The 19,755-nt window shown below is 36.0% G+C and overlaps 1 protein-coding gene across 19 annotated transcripts in view; it reads right to left on the bottom strand.

Moving 5' to 3' along the window:
* Positions 1-201: 201 nt before the first annotated feature.
* CHD9 (chromodomain helicase DNA binding protein 9) overlaps positions 202-19,755 on the bottom strand; it is a 223,213-nt gene continuing 203,659 nt past the window's right edge. For 11 of the 19 annotated variants that reach the window (XM_072632204.1, XM_072632210.1, XM_072632202.1 and 8 more), the window contains 9 exons: positions 18,765-19,670; positions 17,744-17,907; positions 15,382-15,654; positions 14,251-14,419; positions 12,461-12,600; positions 11,660-11,881; positions 8,109-8,237; positions 3,235-3,339; positions 202-2,265 (listed from right to left, as the gene is read on the bottom strand). In XM_072632204.1, coding sequence (XP_072488305.1) covers positions 1,387-2,265; positions 3,235-3,339; positions 8,109-8,237; positions 11,660-11,881; positions 12,461-12,600; positions 14,251-14,419; positions 15,382-15,654; positions 17,744-17,907; positions 18,765-19,670 — 2,987 coding nt within the window. In that variant the 3' untranslated portion in view covers positions 202-1,386. The remainder of the gene's footprint in view (positions 2,266-3,234; positions 3,340-8,108; positions 8,238-11,659; positions 11,882-12,460; positions 12,601-14,250; positions 14,420-15,381; positions 15,655-17,743; positions 17,908-18,764; positions 19,671-19,755) is intronic. The other 8 variants (XM_072632207.1, XM_072632212.1, XM_072632216.1 and 5 more) reach the window with 4 other exon arrangements.

The following is a 19,755-nucleotide window of genomic DNA, read 5'->3' as shown; positions in this document are numbered from 1 at the left end:
TAAACTCAATTTTAAGTTCAAATGGATTTGAGTATGAACATGGACTACTACCATGTCAAGAGTAATAGCAGCTTAAGCAGAAAGTCATATCACACATGAAACATTGGACAGGTTTTTTTTTTTTTTAAAGATAAAAGGGTTTTAAGGACTATTAAATAGAAGCCTTGGGCTTCTTTTTGTGTTTTACAGGTATTATTTGTATTTCTTTTTGTTACTATTCAAAGTGCATTTTCAAACTGGGCAACTCAGCATATTTTATATGAACTGATAACCCAACACTGATTCTGGGCAACGTTTAGTCTGATTAAACCTAGAAACTCAAAATAAATTTAGGCTATCTGCATTTTCTTTACCAATATCATCTGGTAACTTCTTAAACGTTCAATGACATAAAACACAAATAGAAATCTACACAAACAGAGCAAACAAACAATTTCTTTTACATGAAGTATGCAGTGTTGAAAGTTCTTGTGTCAGTGGCACTTCATGAATTTGCTTTTTCTGACCCCTAGAGAGACACTACTGCACCTCATCATGATGATTTTTGAAGGAGGCCCGAAGTCCACAATGCTCAAACTAAGTAAGTATAGAGGGTGCCCAAAGTCCCATGAAATAGAATTATTTTTATGCTGACTTGCCTTCACTGGGATCAGAGAGTTTTGACTAAGCAAAACAAGTCACTTCTTTTGCCAGATTAACATGATATACAGGATGTGTGTGTTTTTCCTCTTTTTAAAAAAAACCCTGAAAACAAGTATAGAATTAGAAATGAATGTAAACTTCCTAAACTAACTCAGCTGAGGTAACAGATAGCCAGTATAACTGGCTGATTGGGAATCTTTTCTCTTCTTTAAACACACTTGTACCTGAATTGGAAACATCAGCAGTGCATCACAACACTAGAACATTTTCATGTAATTAAAGCAATGGATGATGATGTAGATTCTACAGCTTTCATGACATTCATTAGCTGCCCAAATTATTGCTGAGTTTTGATCTGTAAATTATAGGTGTCAAGGAGGCTGTAAAACTATATTCAAATTAAATCAATAATGTGCATAAAGTATTCTGTGTTCATTGCAAATATATTAAATATACAGCTCTCACTGAGCATAATTTCCATAAAATTAACCCCCCAACAAAATTATAATGCCTTCTGTTGTAATTTTACACCATTGTGTATTTGATAGTACATACAAGTTCAGAAACTTATGAATTTCAAGAAATATTACATGCAAAATGTCTCTGAAAGCAGTTTGCACTTCTAAACAAATACTGAAATGTTCGGTCAGTAAGTTATCAATGCACTCAACACTGGGATATTTACAGTGAATAATTAAAGAATAAATTCAAAATCAGTTCATAATTTAAGTGCAGAGTCTGAGGTCAGTCTTCATTACTTGAATCTGACTCCTCAGATGATGATGATGTACTCTCAGATCCAGATGAAGCATCTGCTTTTTCTGAACCCTCATCTGTGCTGTTTTCATTGAGAGAACTTGGTTCAGTTTCCCCTTTTTCTTCCTGATCTCTAACCCTGGAATCTTCCTCCTTTTCCTCTACAGGCTTAGTTGAGTCTAGGTCACTGTTTTTGTTGTTCTGTACATCAAAAATATTGGACTGGGACAAAGCTGGGATATGAAGATTAAGGCCTGGAGTGAGAAGCATCCCTGGATAAAGTATATTGGACAATAGTAATGGGTTAAGAGCTAAGGGGTTGGCAGCTGCAGCAGTATTTAATGCAGCAGAAGAGGATGTTGAAGGAGAACTCGATACAGAGTTTTCCCCGACACTGTCAGAATTTTGGCTTTCTGTCCTTTCTTTTCTTCCATCTGGCTCCTTGGAGTCATTGCCCTTCTTCTCTTCTGTCACAGATTCTGCAGGTTTTGTCAGGAGTCCTCCCATGCCTAGTAAATTTGGTAATCCTGTCATCCCTGACAAAAGCATTGGGAACATAGCAGCCATGTTTTTATTAACTTCTCCACCAGATAGGCTGGCAGGCATCCCCATCAACCCTGCAGTTACTTGTAGCGACTGAAGGTTTTGCAGGTTTTGTTGTAAGGCCTGAAGAGTTGTTAGATCCACACCTGGGAGCAATCCATTGGCTAACAAAGGATTTCCAGACACATTTGCTGCTGTTGCAGCTGCCGCTGCTGCTGTTGCCTTAGCAATCTCACTTTTAGGCCGTCTCCCCCGTCTGCTTACTTCTTCTCGTACAACAGGACCAGTAAGAATACGGTCATGCATGCTTTCAGGAAGAAACCCCTGAAAAATAAATTCTTATTCAATAATAATATATCTATATAATCACAATCTGACAATGGAAGTAATAGCTAATTTGCTTACCAAACTAAATATTTATCAAGAAGTAAATGTGGAATGTTTTCCACTGAAGTAAATAAAATAACTTGTATAGATAGAGCCTTTCTCCATGTAGAAATCTTAACCTCTCTAGGATCAAAGAGAATCTGGAAAGACTTTGGGCCAATAGATCATTAGAAGACTGTGGTGGCCATCCCTTATACTAAGTGGATGAAATGTTGAAAAAAAACCATAATAAAATGTTTTCACAAAGACTTCTATGCCTCTACTTCTATATCACTATAGCCTCAGAGAAAAAGATTAATGCAATATGCTCCTGTTCTGTTTCTGAAGTGAAGAAGGAAAAGGGATGGTTGAAGTGAGACTTAAATGCTTGAGATGTGCCAGACATTTCGGGATTGAGGGATCAGAGATGAGGTATGTGCATGCACTTCCGTGTGCATAGAGGAACAAGCTGAATACGGTATTTAACAAGAAGTGAAATGAGGTAAAATCATCTGCCTTGGGAAACAGTGACAGTGGCTAAAGTCTGGGGAGCAACAAAACAGCCTTTGACAAATAGAAAAACTCCTAGTACCCCTTCAGAGCTTTCTTACCATGGCTCATGGAAAAGGTATCTCCTCAATTTCTTTGCAGAAGTATGGAAAACAGATATAATTTCAATTTTTTTGGATATGTTGATTATTTTTGTGTGATTTCCCTCCCCCCCATAGTTGTTCCTTACAAAAGATAAAAGAAGAGCTTTTCTCTCTCTGGGAGGAAACATAGTGAGGGATACAACAGGAAATGCAGTTAATTAAAAAGCAAAGATAGCAATAATAGTTGATCTTACAAACTCTTTCTACCTATAGTTTTGGTAATTAAAGATAAAATTATATCAAGTTTAAGCTTAAATGAATGTTTAACACTCACAGACTGTTTGACAACATCTCCCCATTCAGGAGCAACACCATATTCAGAATTTTCTTTCAAGAATCTACATAAATCTTTCAAAGGAGGAGCAAATGCTCCTCCTACCTGTAATTGAAAAACAAAATGTTAGATAATTACAATCTCATTAAATACTGAAAAAAGTTTCTTTCCTTCTATGATCTCTATATTTTCCCTATTTAATTAAATATAAATGTAAAATGTGAACCAACTCCCAAATGCATTATCATTATTATGGTGTCCCAAACCCCAAGACAGTAAATGTTATATTAAGTCCTATATGCTTCCTTTTTATCAATTAGATATTAAAGGAACCAAAGATATGGACTCCAGTATGTTGGGTGAATCCTTCACATAGGACATAGAAAAGAGTTGCACAGGAAAACAGGGTATAGATAAACTGTGATCTACACCAGCAGTTGGAATATTCATGTCTATGATATCATAGATCCATTAAAGTAAGATGACTTTAGATCAAGATAAAAATACATTCAAAATTATCTCTTTCACATACAAAGATGGAGCTGCTCATTAGTGTGCTCAAACAATGTTAAAATAAGGTTTAGTGTACAATTTAGTATAAAGCATTTAATAAAGGTAGTTAAATTACCTTTAACCTGAGATTAAAAAAATCAGATTTATCTTTCGTCAAGAGATTTGGCCCTTTCCAGTGTGGCAGGAGAGAAAAGGTACTGTATTTGAAGTCAGAAGACTTGTGTTAAAATTCCAGCTTTACTGTTATTAACTACCTGCATGTTTTGGGGGGATATCACTTAAACTCGTTGGAACTCAGTTACTTCTTCTGTTTAAAAAAAAAAAAAAAAAGAGCAAGACTAGAACAGAGATGCCAAACACTCAGCCCATGGACCACATGTGGTCCAAAACCAGATTAAAATGTAATTCGGAAATATTTGATAAATAAAAATTCCATAGAATACAGATAATGTAAACATTTGATTTTCTAAATCAATATTTGGCAGACAGGGATTCTTATGTATGGCATGGTAGCCCTGTTTCCATTTGAGTTTAATAATATTGGACTAGATGACCTCTAAGGCCCATTTTAGGTTCTAAATTTATGACTGACTTAATATTTTCTACATCCATATATACTATTGTCCAATATCATGTAGACTGGACAAAATATGTAAATTCTCAAGTTACCTGTTAAGGGCTCTATAACATATGATGCAGGTTTTCTTCTACTCTTTTGTTGAAGTCTCTTGCCAGTTTTTGTCATGTTTCTCAATTTAGGAGCCAGAAGATTTAAGACTACTGAGTTCTGATTCTATCATTGATTTACTAACTGTGTGACAAGAGGTGAGTCATTTAATCTCACCGAGTCTCAGTTTCCTCATTTGTAACATGGAGATTAATAATACTGCATGATAGATCTTATCGGACTGCTGTGTGGAAAGCACTCTGGAAATGTTAAAATGCTATCCAAATGTGAGCTGTGATCACTGTACAGTCCCTTTCATAACGTAACGCCTAGGCACTCAGGTCTCTAGACGCTTATATGCCTAAGTGGAAACATCAGGTAATGCTTTTTATTAATAATCTGGGTGGAAGCCTATATCCCAGTTATTCATGATTCTGTAAGTGACAGAAATGGGGAAGTTAGTAAGAAAGGTGGAGAAAAATGATAAAGACTGTTTTAGACATGTTAAGTTTTGAGATGCCTATGGGACATACAAAAAAGAAATTTCTAATAGGTAGTTGGTGGGACTGGAGCTCAGGAGACCAGAGTTCGATATACACATCTGGCAGTCATCTGCATAGAAGTGATAACTGAATCCATGGAAGCTGATGAGACTATCAAGAAAGTGTACAAAATGAACAGCAAAGGCCCTGTTCAGAGCTTTGGGGATATATCCCTAGTTAGGGGGTGGGACACTAAAGGAGCATCCAGGAAGCAGGAGGAGAACCAAGAGAGAAGTGTCACAAAAACACAGAGTATGTTCAGAGAAGAATGAGTGAACCCAGGAGAAGGAAGGTATTCAACAGTATCAAATGCTGAAAAGAGGTCAAGAACAATGAAAACTGAGAAATGGCCACTGGATTTGGTAGTTTAAAAAAATGGTTGTTAACCTTGGGAAAGGCATATGTAGTTGAAAGATGAAGTCAGAAATCAGACTAAAAAAGGATGAGAAGTGAGAGGAGTTAGTGGAGGCAATGAGTATGTAGACAACTTTTTCTGCATCTATATAGACTCCTTGTGAAATAGAGAGGAGATGGATAATAAGAATGATAACTTGGAGGAGATGATAGAGTATAAATTAGCATTTTTTTAAGGATGAAGGAAACCTTGGACTGTTTGTAGGCAGCCTGCAGGGAGCCAATAGGAAAAAATAAAAAATGAGGGAAGATGATTGATGGAACAATTTAACAGAGTGGGATGGTAGGAAATGGTATCAAGAAGTTGGTCTAATATCACCTCTTCATCACAAACTGGAGTAGAGGAGGGAAAGAATGAAAGATATTGTCAAGGAATCTTGAGAGAGCTAGGTTAAGAGTGAAGAAGGGGAGCCAGAGCTCACAGTTAATAGCCTCTATTTTCTCAATAAAATATAAGATGAGATCCTTTGCTAAGATAGAAGAGTCAGGGGATGTTTTAGGAAATGTAATGACAAGAAAGGATTCAGAACATCCCTTGTAGAGAATGAGATATAGAGATACAGGATCACATAGGTGTAGGATCAAAGAACTAATGCTGGAAGGGAATTTGGATGCTATCTAGTCCAGTGGTGTCAAGTTCAAATAGAAATAGGGGCATCATCCATACATAAGGATCTCCATATGCTGCACATTGACTTAGTTTAAAAATATAATATTATTTTTTATTGAATAGTTATTTATTTTGTTAAACATTTCATAATTATACTTTCATCTGATTCAGGCCACACTTGGGGAATATGATAGGCCATGCGTTTGACATCCCAAATCTAGTGCACCTGCCCCCATCATTACACAGATGAGGAAAGAGGCCCAGAGAAGTTAAGTGACTTATCTAAGGTCACACAGTAGTAAATTAAAGAGGTTTACTTGAACACAGGTCCTGACTTTAGGACCAGTGCTCATTTTACTGTACCACACAGCCACTCTTCAAATAGTGAAGAACAGAAGGATTGTTTTGTTGGTGTAAAGGTTCATTTGGGATAAGATAACATAAATTTGTTATGGACCCAGTCAGCATGGCTCCATGACTTCTCTAGCACTATTCAGCAGTATGTGGGGTGGACTGTGGGAATAATCTGTGTTGGGGTTTGAGAAGGTATGAGCAGCAATAGGAGAAAAAACTTTTTAGAAAGAGAAGAAATGTGTGCAAACTTCATGCAGTTATATATTTAATTATTTGAAGTGTTTATCATTAAGTAAAACCATAATTAAAGTTGATAATATATTTACTCCCTCAAAAATTCCACCATTTAGTTTCAACCAGCTAAGATAAATTAGCCTAAAATAGTCATTTTAGTTTTCCAGAATCGTCTAAAAACCCACCCTGTGTTACAGAAACCAATAACCCTGAATTAGATAAAAGAATTAACTACAGAGGTTTGTGATTTTTTCAATGTATTTATCAGTTGTGCTGATTTTTTTTCTCTTTAAAAAATATCGTTTATTAGGAAAGATAGCTCTCTGGGAAGGGGAGGAGAAGGGGGGATACCAATGATGACATAAGAAACAAGATATCAACGACAATTTTTATGCATACATGCAAGTACATAAATGTTTGTTTATGTGTGTATATATGCAACTACAACTAAAATGTGACTTTAGGTTTTTTTCTAGAAAGAGACCCTGCCCTTGGGGGTCATCTAGTCCAACCTTGTCATTTAAGAGATAAGGAAGGTGAGGTACAGAGAAGTTTTCCTTCTCTAAGATCAAAACATAAGGTCAGAAATCAACAATGGTCCTGAATTATTCTTCTATAGGGAAAGAATTTACTTTATGGATATAAAAACCAGATGCTTGTCAAATGATGTAAATGCAACACAAAAGTGGAAGGAATTCTGTAAAACAATAATTTAAATAATTCTATGCCCCTCTTTCCTTTAAGAAAAAAAGTTTGAAAATATCCTTTATTCTAGCAACTGAGGTACCTACATGAAGGAGAAACCAAACCACCCAGGTTATATGACTTACACAGAGTAATGTAGTCAGAAAGGCCAAAGAAATATGTATTTCCTAACTTTCAAGCTCATTTTCTTTTCTTCTTACTCTGCTTCTCCCTATTGCTTGCTTCCTTATCTGAACACAGGAGAGTGTAAGAAGCTAATACTTTAGAAAAGGATGTGATAAATTTTTTCCAATGTTTCCTCTGTGAGATAAATGAGACCACAGTTCTACATTACAATTTCAGCATGAATAAAGAGATGAACTTAAGCAGACTGGAGATAGTTCAGATAGGGTCAGGAAATAGACTTTGTAAAAACAATAGAATAACCTAGATTCATATACCTCAGGCTAATATGGTACTTTTTTTAAACTGAAAATTCTACTGGTGAAAAGACTTAGGGACATAAATGTTTAAGTAACTTAACCACAGAAGGAGGACTGAGACCTAGAGCCATTAAAATGATGGTATGTGTGTATATGTGCTCATGCACACACGCACGCACACACACGCACTCACTCACTCTTCATTTGATCCTTACCACAAAAACCCTGTGAGGTAAGTGCTACCATTGTCTTAGTTTCACAGATAAGGAAATACTGAGTAATTTACTAGGATCACAGAGTAGTAAGTCTCAGTGGCAGGATTTAAGTTCAGGTTTTTCTGTTTCCAAGTGCAGTATTCTTGCCACCATGCTACGATATCACTTGCAGGTAATGTACACTGCAATTATACATACCTTTCTGGCATTTCTTCTGTTAATCAATTGAACACGTTCTTCTCCAGTGAGACTATTAACATCTAGTTTGTTGGGGTTTCTGCAGCGATGTCTTTTTTGCTTAGGTCTCCCATCATGAAGCTGCATTCTCTAAAGTACAACACATGAAAATTCTTCATTGAGGATCAGGGGACAAGGTACTCCGACTATTCATTTCAGAATTCAAAGGATAACAAAATATTTCTCAAACTCTTCTTTTTGTGTCTAGACTGATTTCATCTGTGTAGGAAGATCTCTGGTGAGGAAACTCCCTCTGCCAATGCAAATCTATAACTTCTTTGCAGTGAATACTCTTCAAGAACTGCCTGGTGGCTGAGAATTTAAGTGATTTACTCGGGGTCAAATAACTAGAGTCAGAGTGTGACTTGGATCCAAGTCTTCCAGGCTAACTCTCTTCAGAGATGCTATAACATGCTACCCTCTCCACATTTCCTTAATGTGAATTTGGCATGAACAGACCAAGGCACAGGAGCAGCAGTACCCCACATCTGAAGAACTTAAACATTAAAGAACATTGCAAAATGCTCAGTAATGAGTGTTCAGGTGTAAACAACTTCAACAGGGAAAGACTACAATGCAGTCTTTTCCACAGAATCAGAGAATCTCAGAATTAGAAAGGACTGTTTGTTATCTAGTCCCAAGCCCAGGAGAAATGATTATTTCTCTCTGGCATTAATAACTAATTATTATATTAGGACCAAGGATTTTCCCCTTTACTACATCCTCATCTAAAAACCAACCAGTGTGGGAAATCTTAGGCAGAGATTTCACCAGGTTAAGCTCTAATCAGATAGTAAAAGAAATTCTAAGTTTGGGTTTAATGGGTACTTTCCTGTTCGTTGTCTGCTCAGACATATCTGGGAAGATGTGAATAGATGTGAATTCTCCCTTTTGTAAGAAAGGTGATATGGAAAGTGATGTCTCTTTGATCAAGATTTGGGTGATCCAAGTCACATACCCCAAGACATCACTGTAATATAGCCCAGCCTCTCATTGTAATATTCATTTTTTTCATATAATTGTTAACCAGTTAAGAGTTGATTGCCACCCCTCAGGACCATCTATTCTTCAAAGACTATATAAACTATGAACCCACTAGTAGTCTTTGGTCTAGGAGACACAGCCAAGTGAGCATTCTTTTATTAATAAATGTGCTGGCCTTATTAATAAAATGATTAAATTACCCGGAAAGTGTCTCTAAACCTTTTTAAATGTTACAAAGCCATCTATTCCAACCCTAACCCTAATTCTAATCTCCATTACATTCCCAACAAGTGGTCATTTAGCCTGTGCTTGTAGACTTTTGCTGAAGTGGAATCCACTAACTCCTGAAGCAGTCTGTTTCCTTTTGGGATAGCTCTGAAGTTAATACAGAACAGTTTGTCCAGACTTCCAAAGGAAAAAAATATCCAAACACTTTGAACCTGGCTGTTCTAAACAATTCGAAAGAAACAAAATTCAGAAATCTTCTAAAACTTAATGTTCAAGAGTATTTTGGAAATACTAGGATGAGGAAGTTTTATTATCAGGAATGCAGTCAACTTTCCACTATCTTTTTGCACCTGCAATTTGAGAGAGTATTCCTGAGTCAGGTGAAGAGCTAGGCTGAATGAGAAATAATGCAAAAATTAGAGTTAACCACGAGATTGAAATTAATCTCTTGTAAAATACTTCTACGAAGGTCCTATTTAAATATATATGTATATATATATATATATACACACACACACGTAGATATAGATATATCTAGATATCATTGTGGGATAGGAGTGAGTTCTAGATCTCTAATGGCTACAACAGCAGAATGTAAACTCTGCCAGGTCCAATCAAGTTACACAAAACTGTGGAATCACAAGACTTGTTCCTCCCTACCTTCCCTCTACAGTTCTCCTAAAGCAAAATAAACAAAAAAACAGTTAAGGTAACTAGGGTACAGAATGACTGATATTTGCATTGGTGAAAGGAGTACTCACACTGAGTATATCACAGATCTTTTGAAATAATGAATTCTTCAAGTAGGAAATAAACCACAGATAATACTGAATTATTAACACCTACCAGTATAGGAAAAAAATTCTGGGGCTTTGAATATGCGATTATAAGAAGTAATACTAATAACATTATTAGCTCTTTGGTACTGAATTTTTTCTTCAGAAAGTCTTCCATTCAAATAAATTCTTTTCAATTCAACAAACTTTTATTAAATTAGCTTTATGTCTTTGTTGGATTTTAATGGGAAGGTACTGTCTGAATTCTATTATAGATAAAGGTCATCTTTAGTAAATGGAATACTCTACTGCCCTCAGGAAAATTAATCAATAAGCATTTAGTAAATTCCTACTACGTACCAAATACTGTGCTTGATATGATAAAAATGAAACAATTCCTTCCCTAAAGGAGTGGACATTCTATAGAAGAAGACAACATATACATATGTACAAAATAAAGGTAAATTTTTTGAGGTGGAAAGGCACTTAAAAAACTTCATGTTGAAGTTGAAATAATTGAGTGCTGGGGTCTCAAGGCATAAGTGTTGACTGGACAGTGGGCAAGGGATTCAAGAGCAGAGAACACAAAGTGGCACCTGAATAGAGTTTTGAAGAAAATAATGGGAATTCTAAGAGGTAGAAGTGAAAACCAGAGAGGACAGAGTAAGTTTCCAGGAGGGAGAATGGTCAACAGCATCAAATACTGCATGATCAAGAAGGATGAAGACTAAGAAAAAAACTAGATCTGGTAATAAAGAAAGAACTAGTAACTTTGGAGAGGAGTTTCAGTTGACCGAAGAGGTTGGAAATTAGGATGGTTGGAGTAATCTAGTGCTAGGGTTTTGGCAAGGAATGAGGGTTGACTGGATGATGGGAAAGGAATTCAAGAGCAAAGTGTAGAGCTGTAGATTAACTAGAAGGTTGAGACTGGGAAAGGAGGAAAGTGAGGTCAGAGCACGGGTGACTAGTCTGGGAGAGAACAGAAGGACTGGAGGTTCTAATAAGGATGAAGGAGGTTTTGGAGAGGTTAGGCAAATGAACTGGTGAGACGAGAGGTACTTAGGATCTAATAAAGGGATTTTTGAATTTTTCAACACTGAACTGGAGTACTTGTGGGTGATGGTTAGGTCCAGGTCTCTCTTTTTAAAATGTGCAACAGCTTTCAAATTTGCTTAAAATTTTCTTGCATCTTAGACAAAAAGTGGCAGAAGCTATAAATACATAATCCAAAACTGGAATTGAGAGCACTCCAAGTATGATGGACACATTTTTGGTATGTTTAACTTCTTCCACATCCAACTAGACATCAGGATCTTTAAATCATTATGACTCCGAGAAGATGGCAATGTAGTGTAATTCTTTGTTTAGTTACTAAGAGTATGGCTAAATACATAATGAATGCCTTACAATAATCTTAGATTGCTATGCAATCTAAATAAATAACAGAATATGTATTTAAATACATAATAATTCATAAAAATAGCAGAAATATATTTAAATGAATCTATTTTTAAAATTACTTACAGGAATAAAGGCTCCTAAATCTTCCACATAACCTGGGTGCTCCTTAAGCCATTTTTCTAAATCCTTCCTTTTGGGTGCATCATCACCTGCAAGTCTTGTTCCATCTTTCAGATTAATAACTGGAACTGGATTTTCTATGTCAAGTATCCCTTGAGATTGCGTATAAGACAGTGCTGGATTTATCCCTGGAGTAATTTGTGAGGTGGTAATGCCTACTGTAACCTTTAGAAAAAGACCAGATAAAGACTGCAAGTCAAATTCATTAACAACTTTTATTCTGATACTAGGGAAGATTTTGAAAATAGTAAAGGAGGAATTTATGTAGTTATTTAAAGACCTGTCAATTTTTTCAAATTTACTTAAACTATTATGTGTTATGGTATTATGGATCACAAAATCTAAAAAGTGTTTACACATGTACATACTCATACACACATATATATTTTCTTATAAACATTTCATGTTTTTCCCAATTACATGTTAAAACAATTTTAAAACATCTTTTTAAAAGTTTCAAATTTCAAATTTTCTCTCTCCCTCTTTCTCTCCCAACCCCACCTCCCTGAGATGGTAAGTAATCAGATATAGGTTATATATGAGCAATCATGTAAAGCATTTCCCTATTAGTCATTTTGTAGAAGAATCTAAAAAATGTTATAGCTTGTTATTAGTTCATGGATCTTCATTTTATAAAGCACTCACAAAATAGCAAATGCAATTTTGCAATCATAAAGTTAGTTTGTGATTAGAGATTCTGAGTCAACAATCAGAGTAAAAAGTTCTAATTTGGTTGTTACTTACATGGTTAGGTGGTTTATTTCTGTTTACTAGTAGAATGTCAACATCTTCTACATTTTTCCTTCTTCCCCTCCTTTTTTTGACTATGGGCTGGTTATCTAATATCACTCCATTGGCACCAATTGCTGGCTGACTAGAAGTACCTGAGCAAATTGAGAACGCAAAACACAATAATAAAAATCAAGTATTTGGATCTCATTTTACAATTTAAAATCAAAACATCCTTTAAAAATGGACTCATTCTCCTCTTGTGTGTATTAAATAATACTTGGACTAGAAGCTTTTGTAATGATAACAGTAACATTTCTGTAGTACTTTTAAGGTTTGCAAAGTGCTTTACAAATATTACCTAACTTTAGCCTCACAATAACCTTCAAGAAAGGACCTATTATTATCCCCATTTTAGAGATGAGGAAACTGAGGCTGGGAGAGATCAAATGATTTGCCCAGGGTCACACAGCTAGCAAGTACGTGAGGCTGTCTTTGAACTTTAGTCTGTCTAACTAGGTCCGATGATCTATTTCTTAAGCCATTTAGGTAGCAAATCTTATCCCAGCAGAAGTTCTTAGCAAATAGTACTTTGAGTTAGTCTCTCAAAAAAATTTTACCGGTCATTTATCTACAAGGCACTGTCCTAGGTGTAGTGAAAAGTACAAAAGTGAATAAAACATAATTTCTGCACTGAAGAAATTTACAGCTAAGCACTTCTTTCCTAATAAAAGTAACCCACATTTATGTAGTACTTTGCACTTTAACAAGTGTTTTCCTTGAAGAAACCTTGTAAGTAGGAAATACAAATGTTCCCATCTTAAAAATAAGAAAACAGATACTAATACCTTCCCATTTTCTCAACTGGTCCATTGCTTTTGCTCTTTTTGGACCTCTCCATCATGTCTTCCTTCCCCATGATTGAATCTACCTGGTCCTTTCCCCAGTGCCCGCTGTCCCTCCGACTGGACTCTGACTAGTTAGTATGGGTCCAAGGCTGAATTTGAGCTCAGGTCTTCCTGATTTCAGGCCCATTGCTCTATCTACTGAAACACCTAGATAGGTGCCTGAGATGAGTGAACTTTGAAGCATTTCTGATGAAAAGACTAGAGCTGAATAACAACTTTGAAATACGAACAAACATAAGAGTCCAGAGAAGTCAGAATAGGAATTGTTTTGAGCAATTAGAGGAGTGATATTATGACATCATGCTAACAGTGTAATAAAGGGAGAAGAAACACTCCTTCCAAACTTTAATGTCTTCATAGGGTACTGAAGGAGTTAAAAAAGAAATAAAGAGGTGTGTCAGCTCCCCTCCCCTCACCTCTCTGGGCTTTACATTCCTCATTTTATTAAAGAGGGATTTCAACTGAATTATGTAGTACTTTTAGGTTGACATTGTGCTTTCCTCACGACAATATTATAAGGTAGATAGCAGGTAAATGTATAAAGGATCTATGATATCATCATTATTGAGTAGCTCTCTTTGTAGGAACTGATTCCATCCATGAGTATTCCAGCCCATCTGTGATTTGGTCTAAACCTAGGGAGTTGCTTGAGGCACACAGAAATCAATTGACACACCACTTAAAAAATGAGTAGGAACTAGACTAGTTCTGTGGCCTAAGTCCAAGTCCTGTCACTATACAACACTGTTACTATTTTTATTAATATTTAAGAGAAACAAAAAGTGTAAAAGCAATGATAAAACATTTTCATGTAATGTATTATGAGTAGAATGCTAAGATGATGAGAAAGTTTTATTATTATGAAGTAGTTCACACTTTTATATATGATTTACTGACCTGATACAGGCAGGGACTTTGGAAAATTGACTAGACTGGTCTCTGAAGCATTCTGAAGTTCCCGAAGCCGTGCTAGGTACTGCTGTTGTCCAAATGAACCATCTTCATTTTCAAATGGCCTTTTCTGAGAAAGTCCTTGCTTTTGAAAAGTCAACTTCAAACCACCTTCCTGTTAAATAAATGTGAGCATTAATATAAAAATTTGCAAAAAAAAAAAAAATAACATTTCCTTCAACATAAAGGATTTTAAAGAGAAATTCTACTACAGAAGATGAGGGATATTGGAAGAAATAATGAAAATTAATTATGAAATTATGCCTTTCCTAATTTAAGCCAATTTTTGATTTCTTTTGAATAAAAGTTTGTTACAGACATTCTAGCTTACATGGAATATCCGAGTACCACATAGTTTTCCAACCAAAAATTATTTCTCATATGATTGCCATACAACTATATCTTCATCCATTAACATAGGCTATTTTAAGAGAATTTTATCACTTTGAACACTGAGTAATCAATTTAGTCACGGACAGTTTAAAAAATACACAAAAATGTAAAGTACTGCTTACGATACGATATACTAAATGTTCAAAGCAGTCAAATGTATTGAGAAAAAATACTGTATACACCAATATTATCAAACATACGTGCTTCTGTCAGGAAAGGAATTTCCCCCATTGAAACAGGTCAAAACCTGAGCTTTGTCCTTCGTAGGATAGAGACAACTCTCTCATACAGAGGTGGTCCGAGCATCAGAGAAGTTGAATGACTTTGCAGGTCCCTCTGCCACTAAGAGACCAGAGTAAAGATGTGAACTCAGGTCTTTTTTACTTCAAGTTCAGTACTCTATCCACTACAGCATACTGTCTGTATGTGTATCCATATGTCAAAAATGTACCAGATGCTTAGAAACTGCACCACACTAACTTAAGAAAGCATCTCAATCAGCAGGGTAATCCTTTTAGTAGAATACACAGGTTCAACATTCTGAATGTGTAAAAGAAACCCAATCCAAATACCGAAAACTAGTGTGCAAAGAAGTAAGAGTGAGAGCAGGCAGCCACTTGCAGGAAAAAACATGCTGCACACGGCAATCGCAATCAGGTCCTAGGGCAATAAAAATAAACATACGTCATTGATTTTCACTGTAAACTCCTTTTCTCGTACATGCTTCTTCACCTTTGACATCTGTGTGGACTGGTCACGCTCTTCTTTCACCCCTGCAGTTGGGGGAGTCGGCACACGGGGCTCGCCAGTGTCAGCAGCAGCACCGGGGCTGTCCAGAAGCTTGGTTGTGTAGAAAGATGCCACTGCACTGCCCTCATAACCTCTCCGGACTGATGGCCACTTTCCTTTCAGGACTGTTTGACAAATGCTGTCTAACCGATTGATCATTACCCGATCCTGTGTCACACATGAGCAATTTAAGGATCAGAACAGAACTGTGGTGATAAACTTTCAACGATCCATTACTGGATTTAATTAAGCATAAGTGTGTACACATTCAAATGTATGAAGAAGGGTTCACAGCTTCAAAATGCATTTTATAGAGATGTAAAATATCAAGTGAACAAAAGGGGTTAACTTTTGATTACTTGGAACTGGAGAGAAAATTTTAAATGAATCAAACCTGCAACTTGGGAAAGCAATTCAGTAAGACTAAAGCAGTCTACATAACGTAAACACAAGAGGAAAAATAAAATGTAATTTCTTGAAAGTATTTTTAAGGAATTTTTTCTTTGAAAATTTCATTTAATTTGCATTTTTAATTGTCCAAAAAAGGGCATGTTGTACAAATAAGTTCAGTAGGGTCATTAATGGATAAATTAATATTTAGTTAAATGTCTTTTTTACCTAATTGAACTGTTGTTTTTTTACTGTAGGACTGTGTTAGCAGCACAATCATGTTACTGATAGTTAAAGTTAAGTCCTTCAGTTATAAAAACCCTAGAATGGGGGGGTAAAAAAAATTAACCAGTTTTGTAATGAATATTATGCTATACAAGACTATGCAATGTAAGGAGAATTACCAAATTCTTCAATTAGAAACAACAGAAAAGATGTTGAAATCACTACCATAGAACAACCTTTGGAACATGTTCTAAAAAAAAAAAAACCAAAACCAAACCTTTGACTTTTACATATAAATATGGTTAGAGTCTCTGTGTGGTATAACTCACCTAAGTAGTCACTTTCTGTCAAGTTATCCAACATCAACTACTAAAGTGAGCAAGTAACTTGCCTGGTAACACCTAGATATAGCACATTTCCCCCTAAACACAAGTCTTGTGAAACACATCTGTTTCTGGAAAAGCATACAAATTTTGATTTATATATGTATAAACAGTCTTAATTTATAGAAGTGCTTCCTAAATGGAGGGGCCGTGGGCCTTGTTGCCCATCGGAATTTCCTGCCCTGTCCTCCATTTCCTTCTCATCTGCCTCTGGCCCATTTAGATCCACGTTTTGGTTTGTTTTTTAAAGCAATGACCCCTCTGTACGTTCTCATCTCTTTCCTTTTCTCCAAACCCTATTTATCAGACCTCATCACCCCAGAGCTTCCATAATAAAATGTGTTGGACCAATGATAAAAGCTTCTAAAGTACTGCTGGATCTTTAGTCCTTTGTGGATTCTTTGCTTCTCCTTAGTGTCTAAATGAATAAAGAGAAGGTTTATATGTGTGTACAGGGGATAAATTAGGGAAGGTAAGGAAACAATGAATGAAAGCTTTTTAATGCAGTATGTTTAAAAACGAAAAAGGTAGGCCAATCCATGGCATATCCAGAGGAAAGGGTATGAATAGGGAACCAACTCAGGCTCCAGAAGGGTCTGTTAGCATTTATGCTTGTTGGGTAGCCCCACCATTATGTTTCTCTACTTCTGAGCCCCAATATCAGTTGCTCAATGCTGTTTGTAAGACTCTCCTAACTTCTTACTGTCAATGCCCTTGCTGACAGAACTACAGTCCCTGACTATAGCATTGCTACTAATGTTATGGAGGTGAAGAACTAAATCCTTGCTTTAACGTTCAAGGATGGAAGAAAATGTATTCTCTGTTTCTGAAGTTCAAATTTTTATGCAATGTTCCAGAGAAACATAGAATTATTAGTATATATGGTGGTTAGGTTCTTGAGTACTCTTAATAAGGTGTTTGTGAGCTGGCCTGAGGAACCTAACTATCATGTACAAATAACATTACTTCTATTGGAAAATGTGTTCTTAATTTCAATAACCAATTTATAGATGAACTTTAGGAATGCTGCAATTTGAAGACTGCCTATATAAATCATCTGTTTGCATAAATATATATCTTTTCAATAATAACTTTGGGGGAGGAGTAATTTTGCATGATTTCTATGCTCCTTGTTACCCTCAAATTTTCTATCAAGTTATCAGGTGGTATTGTCTTACCATACAAAACAGAACAAAAAATCTAAAATTAGAATTTCAAATAAAAAATCAGAAAAATGAAGATATCGTTGATTAAATTACCTTTGGCCAATAAGAAGCTGCCAGCATGTATCCACCTTGTAGGATGTAAGCAGAATTTGGAGTTCCGTTGTTCATCTGAAAACTATCTTGAGTCTCATCTTGTATAGTGCTTATTGATGCAACACTTTCCTCATCATATGATTTCATGTGAGTGGTGCCTTCTGCTAATGATAACAATTAGCATTATCTACCTGAATGCTTAAGTGTACACTGTAGGTGTCTAAAAAATGATTGTGGAATTGAATTAGGTACATTTTAATAATCATGTTTATATTTTAAGTTCTCCTTGTAACTTGTAAGAATTATTTGAAAAGAAAAACAAAATTCAAAAGGAAAACTTAATGCACGGTTTTTAAAAATGGTATTTTCCTCTAGGAAATTACTATTTCCCCTAAGAAAATTACTTGTGATACAGCCATTAAGAATAACTCCTTTTTTTTTTTTTTAAATCTTTGAAGTTGGTAAGCAGTATTTAAGTTATTACAGAATATTTTCCAAATTCATTTCACTGGTTACTCCTATTTCTGGAATGATTACAATAATTAAGATATTCTTAGAAAAAGACTATGAAGTAGTAGCCAAATTAGCAGTACCAATAAGCAGCAATATTCCTTTTCTGCTACTGAGTGCTGAGAATGTGGTTTTTGTAGTGCTTTCAAAGACTCACTGGCTTTAACATTGCCTTTAAGAGTTGGAAGGGGCCTTAGAGATCATTTAGTTCAACTCCATCACTTTACAGTAACAGTGAAGCAACTTGCCCAAGGTCACAATGTAAGTAACTGGCAGAGCTTGGAGAGAAGCACAAGTGTCCTACATTTTCAGTCAACTCTTTTTTAATTGTACCACACCATCTGCCTATTATCAGAAATTCTAGTTTGTTATTCATCAGTACTTTTAAAATAAAACATTACTACATAAAATTCAACTTGGTGAACATTTTAAACAAACTATGCTTTCAGTAAATTAATACATTTGCCATTTTCTACACATATAAAATAGCAAGAATAACCTATGCTCCTACCTCGCTTTTGTGTTTCTTCTTCACTATCACTTTCTTCTGATGAGGATGAAGAAGAGGAAGAAGAGGAAGAGGAAGAGGAGGATGAAGAAGATGCTGAAGAACAAGATGAAGATGATGAAGAACTAGATCCTGATCTAGAGTGGGAACAAGAGGAAGAAGAAGAGGAGGAGGAAGATGATGATCTAGAAGAACAAGATGATCTGTCAGAATCAGAGTCTGAGTCAGAGCTGGACTCGGAGCCCCTTTTGGGCACTCGCTGTTTCTTGGAAGCTGGGTTTGGGGTTAGCGGCTCTGTCCTGGCTGCAACCATGCGCCTATCTGTTTCAACCTTCCCAGTAGACTTCTGATCTCCAGCAGTCTGTGGAAAAATACCGTTTTTTGGGCTTAAAGGTTCAGATTTTATTCCTGTTCTGATTTCTTCAGAAGACACAGATTCCTCTCCAGAAGACTGAGGCTCCTCTTTAAGGCTTTCACTTTTAACTTTAGTATCCTCAAGAGCATTCCCTTTAGTATCCAGTAACCTTGGTTGAGAAGCCAGAGGGGAAGCAGACAGTGCCATGTGATACTGTTGTATAAGTGGGGTTGAAGTCCTTGAATGAGTCACTTTATTTTGACTGTAGTTCCTTTGAGCTGCCATAAATGAAAGTTCAGGATCTCGAAGAATATGATAGTCTGTCCTGCTAACCCCATGTTTAGCAGCTCCAATAAGCAAATCTCTGTCATGAGTGCCACACTCCCACCAGACTGGCAAATCTGGATTTGGCTGGCAAAGCTTTAAGCGTTCAAACAGTTGTGGATGTCGGAGAGCCTGTTCTCTGACTTTCCTCAGAAGCTCAATTCGATACAAAGTCCTAGAAGCACGTTCCTCTGTGATGGGTTGGATAAAAATACTTGGGTCCACCAATTCTACATTAAGAGAAATCAAACACTTCAAAATAGGGCACTAAAAATAAATAACTGATTATAAACCAAAATGAAATTGCAATGTGCC

The sequence above is a fragment of the Notamacropus eugenii genome, chromosome 1, assembly GCF_028372415.1.
Source record: "Notamacropus eugenii isolate mMacEug1 chromosome 1, mMacEug1.pri_v2, whole genome shotgun sequence".
In the NCBI taxonomy this organism is placed as follows: Eukaryota; Metazoa; Chordata; class Mammalia; order Diprotodontia; family Macropodidae; genus Notamacropus; species Notamacropus eugenii.
The sequence above is the reverse complement of the archived record's forward strand: the minus strand, read 5'-3'. Positions and strand labels throughout refer to the sequence as shown.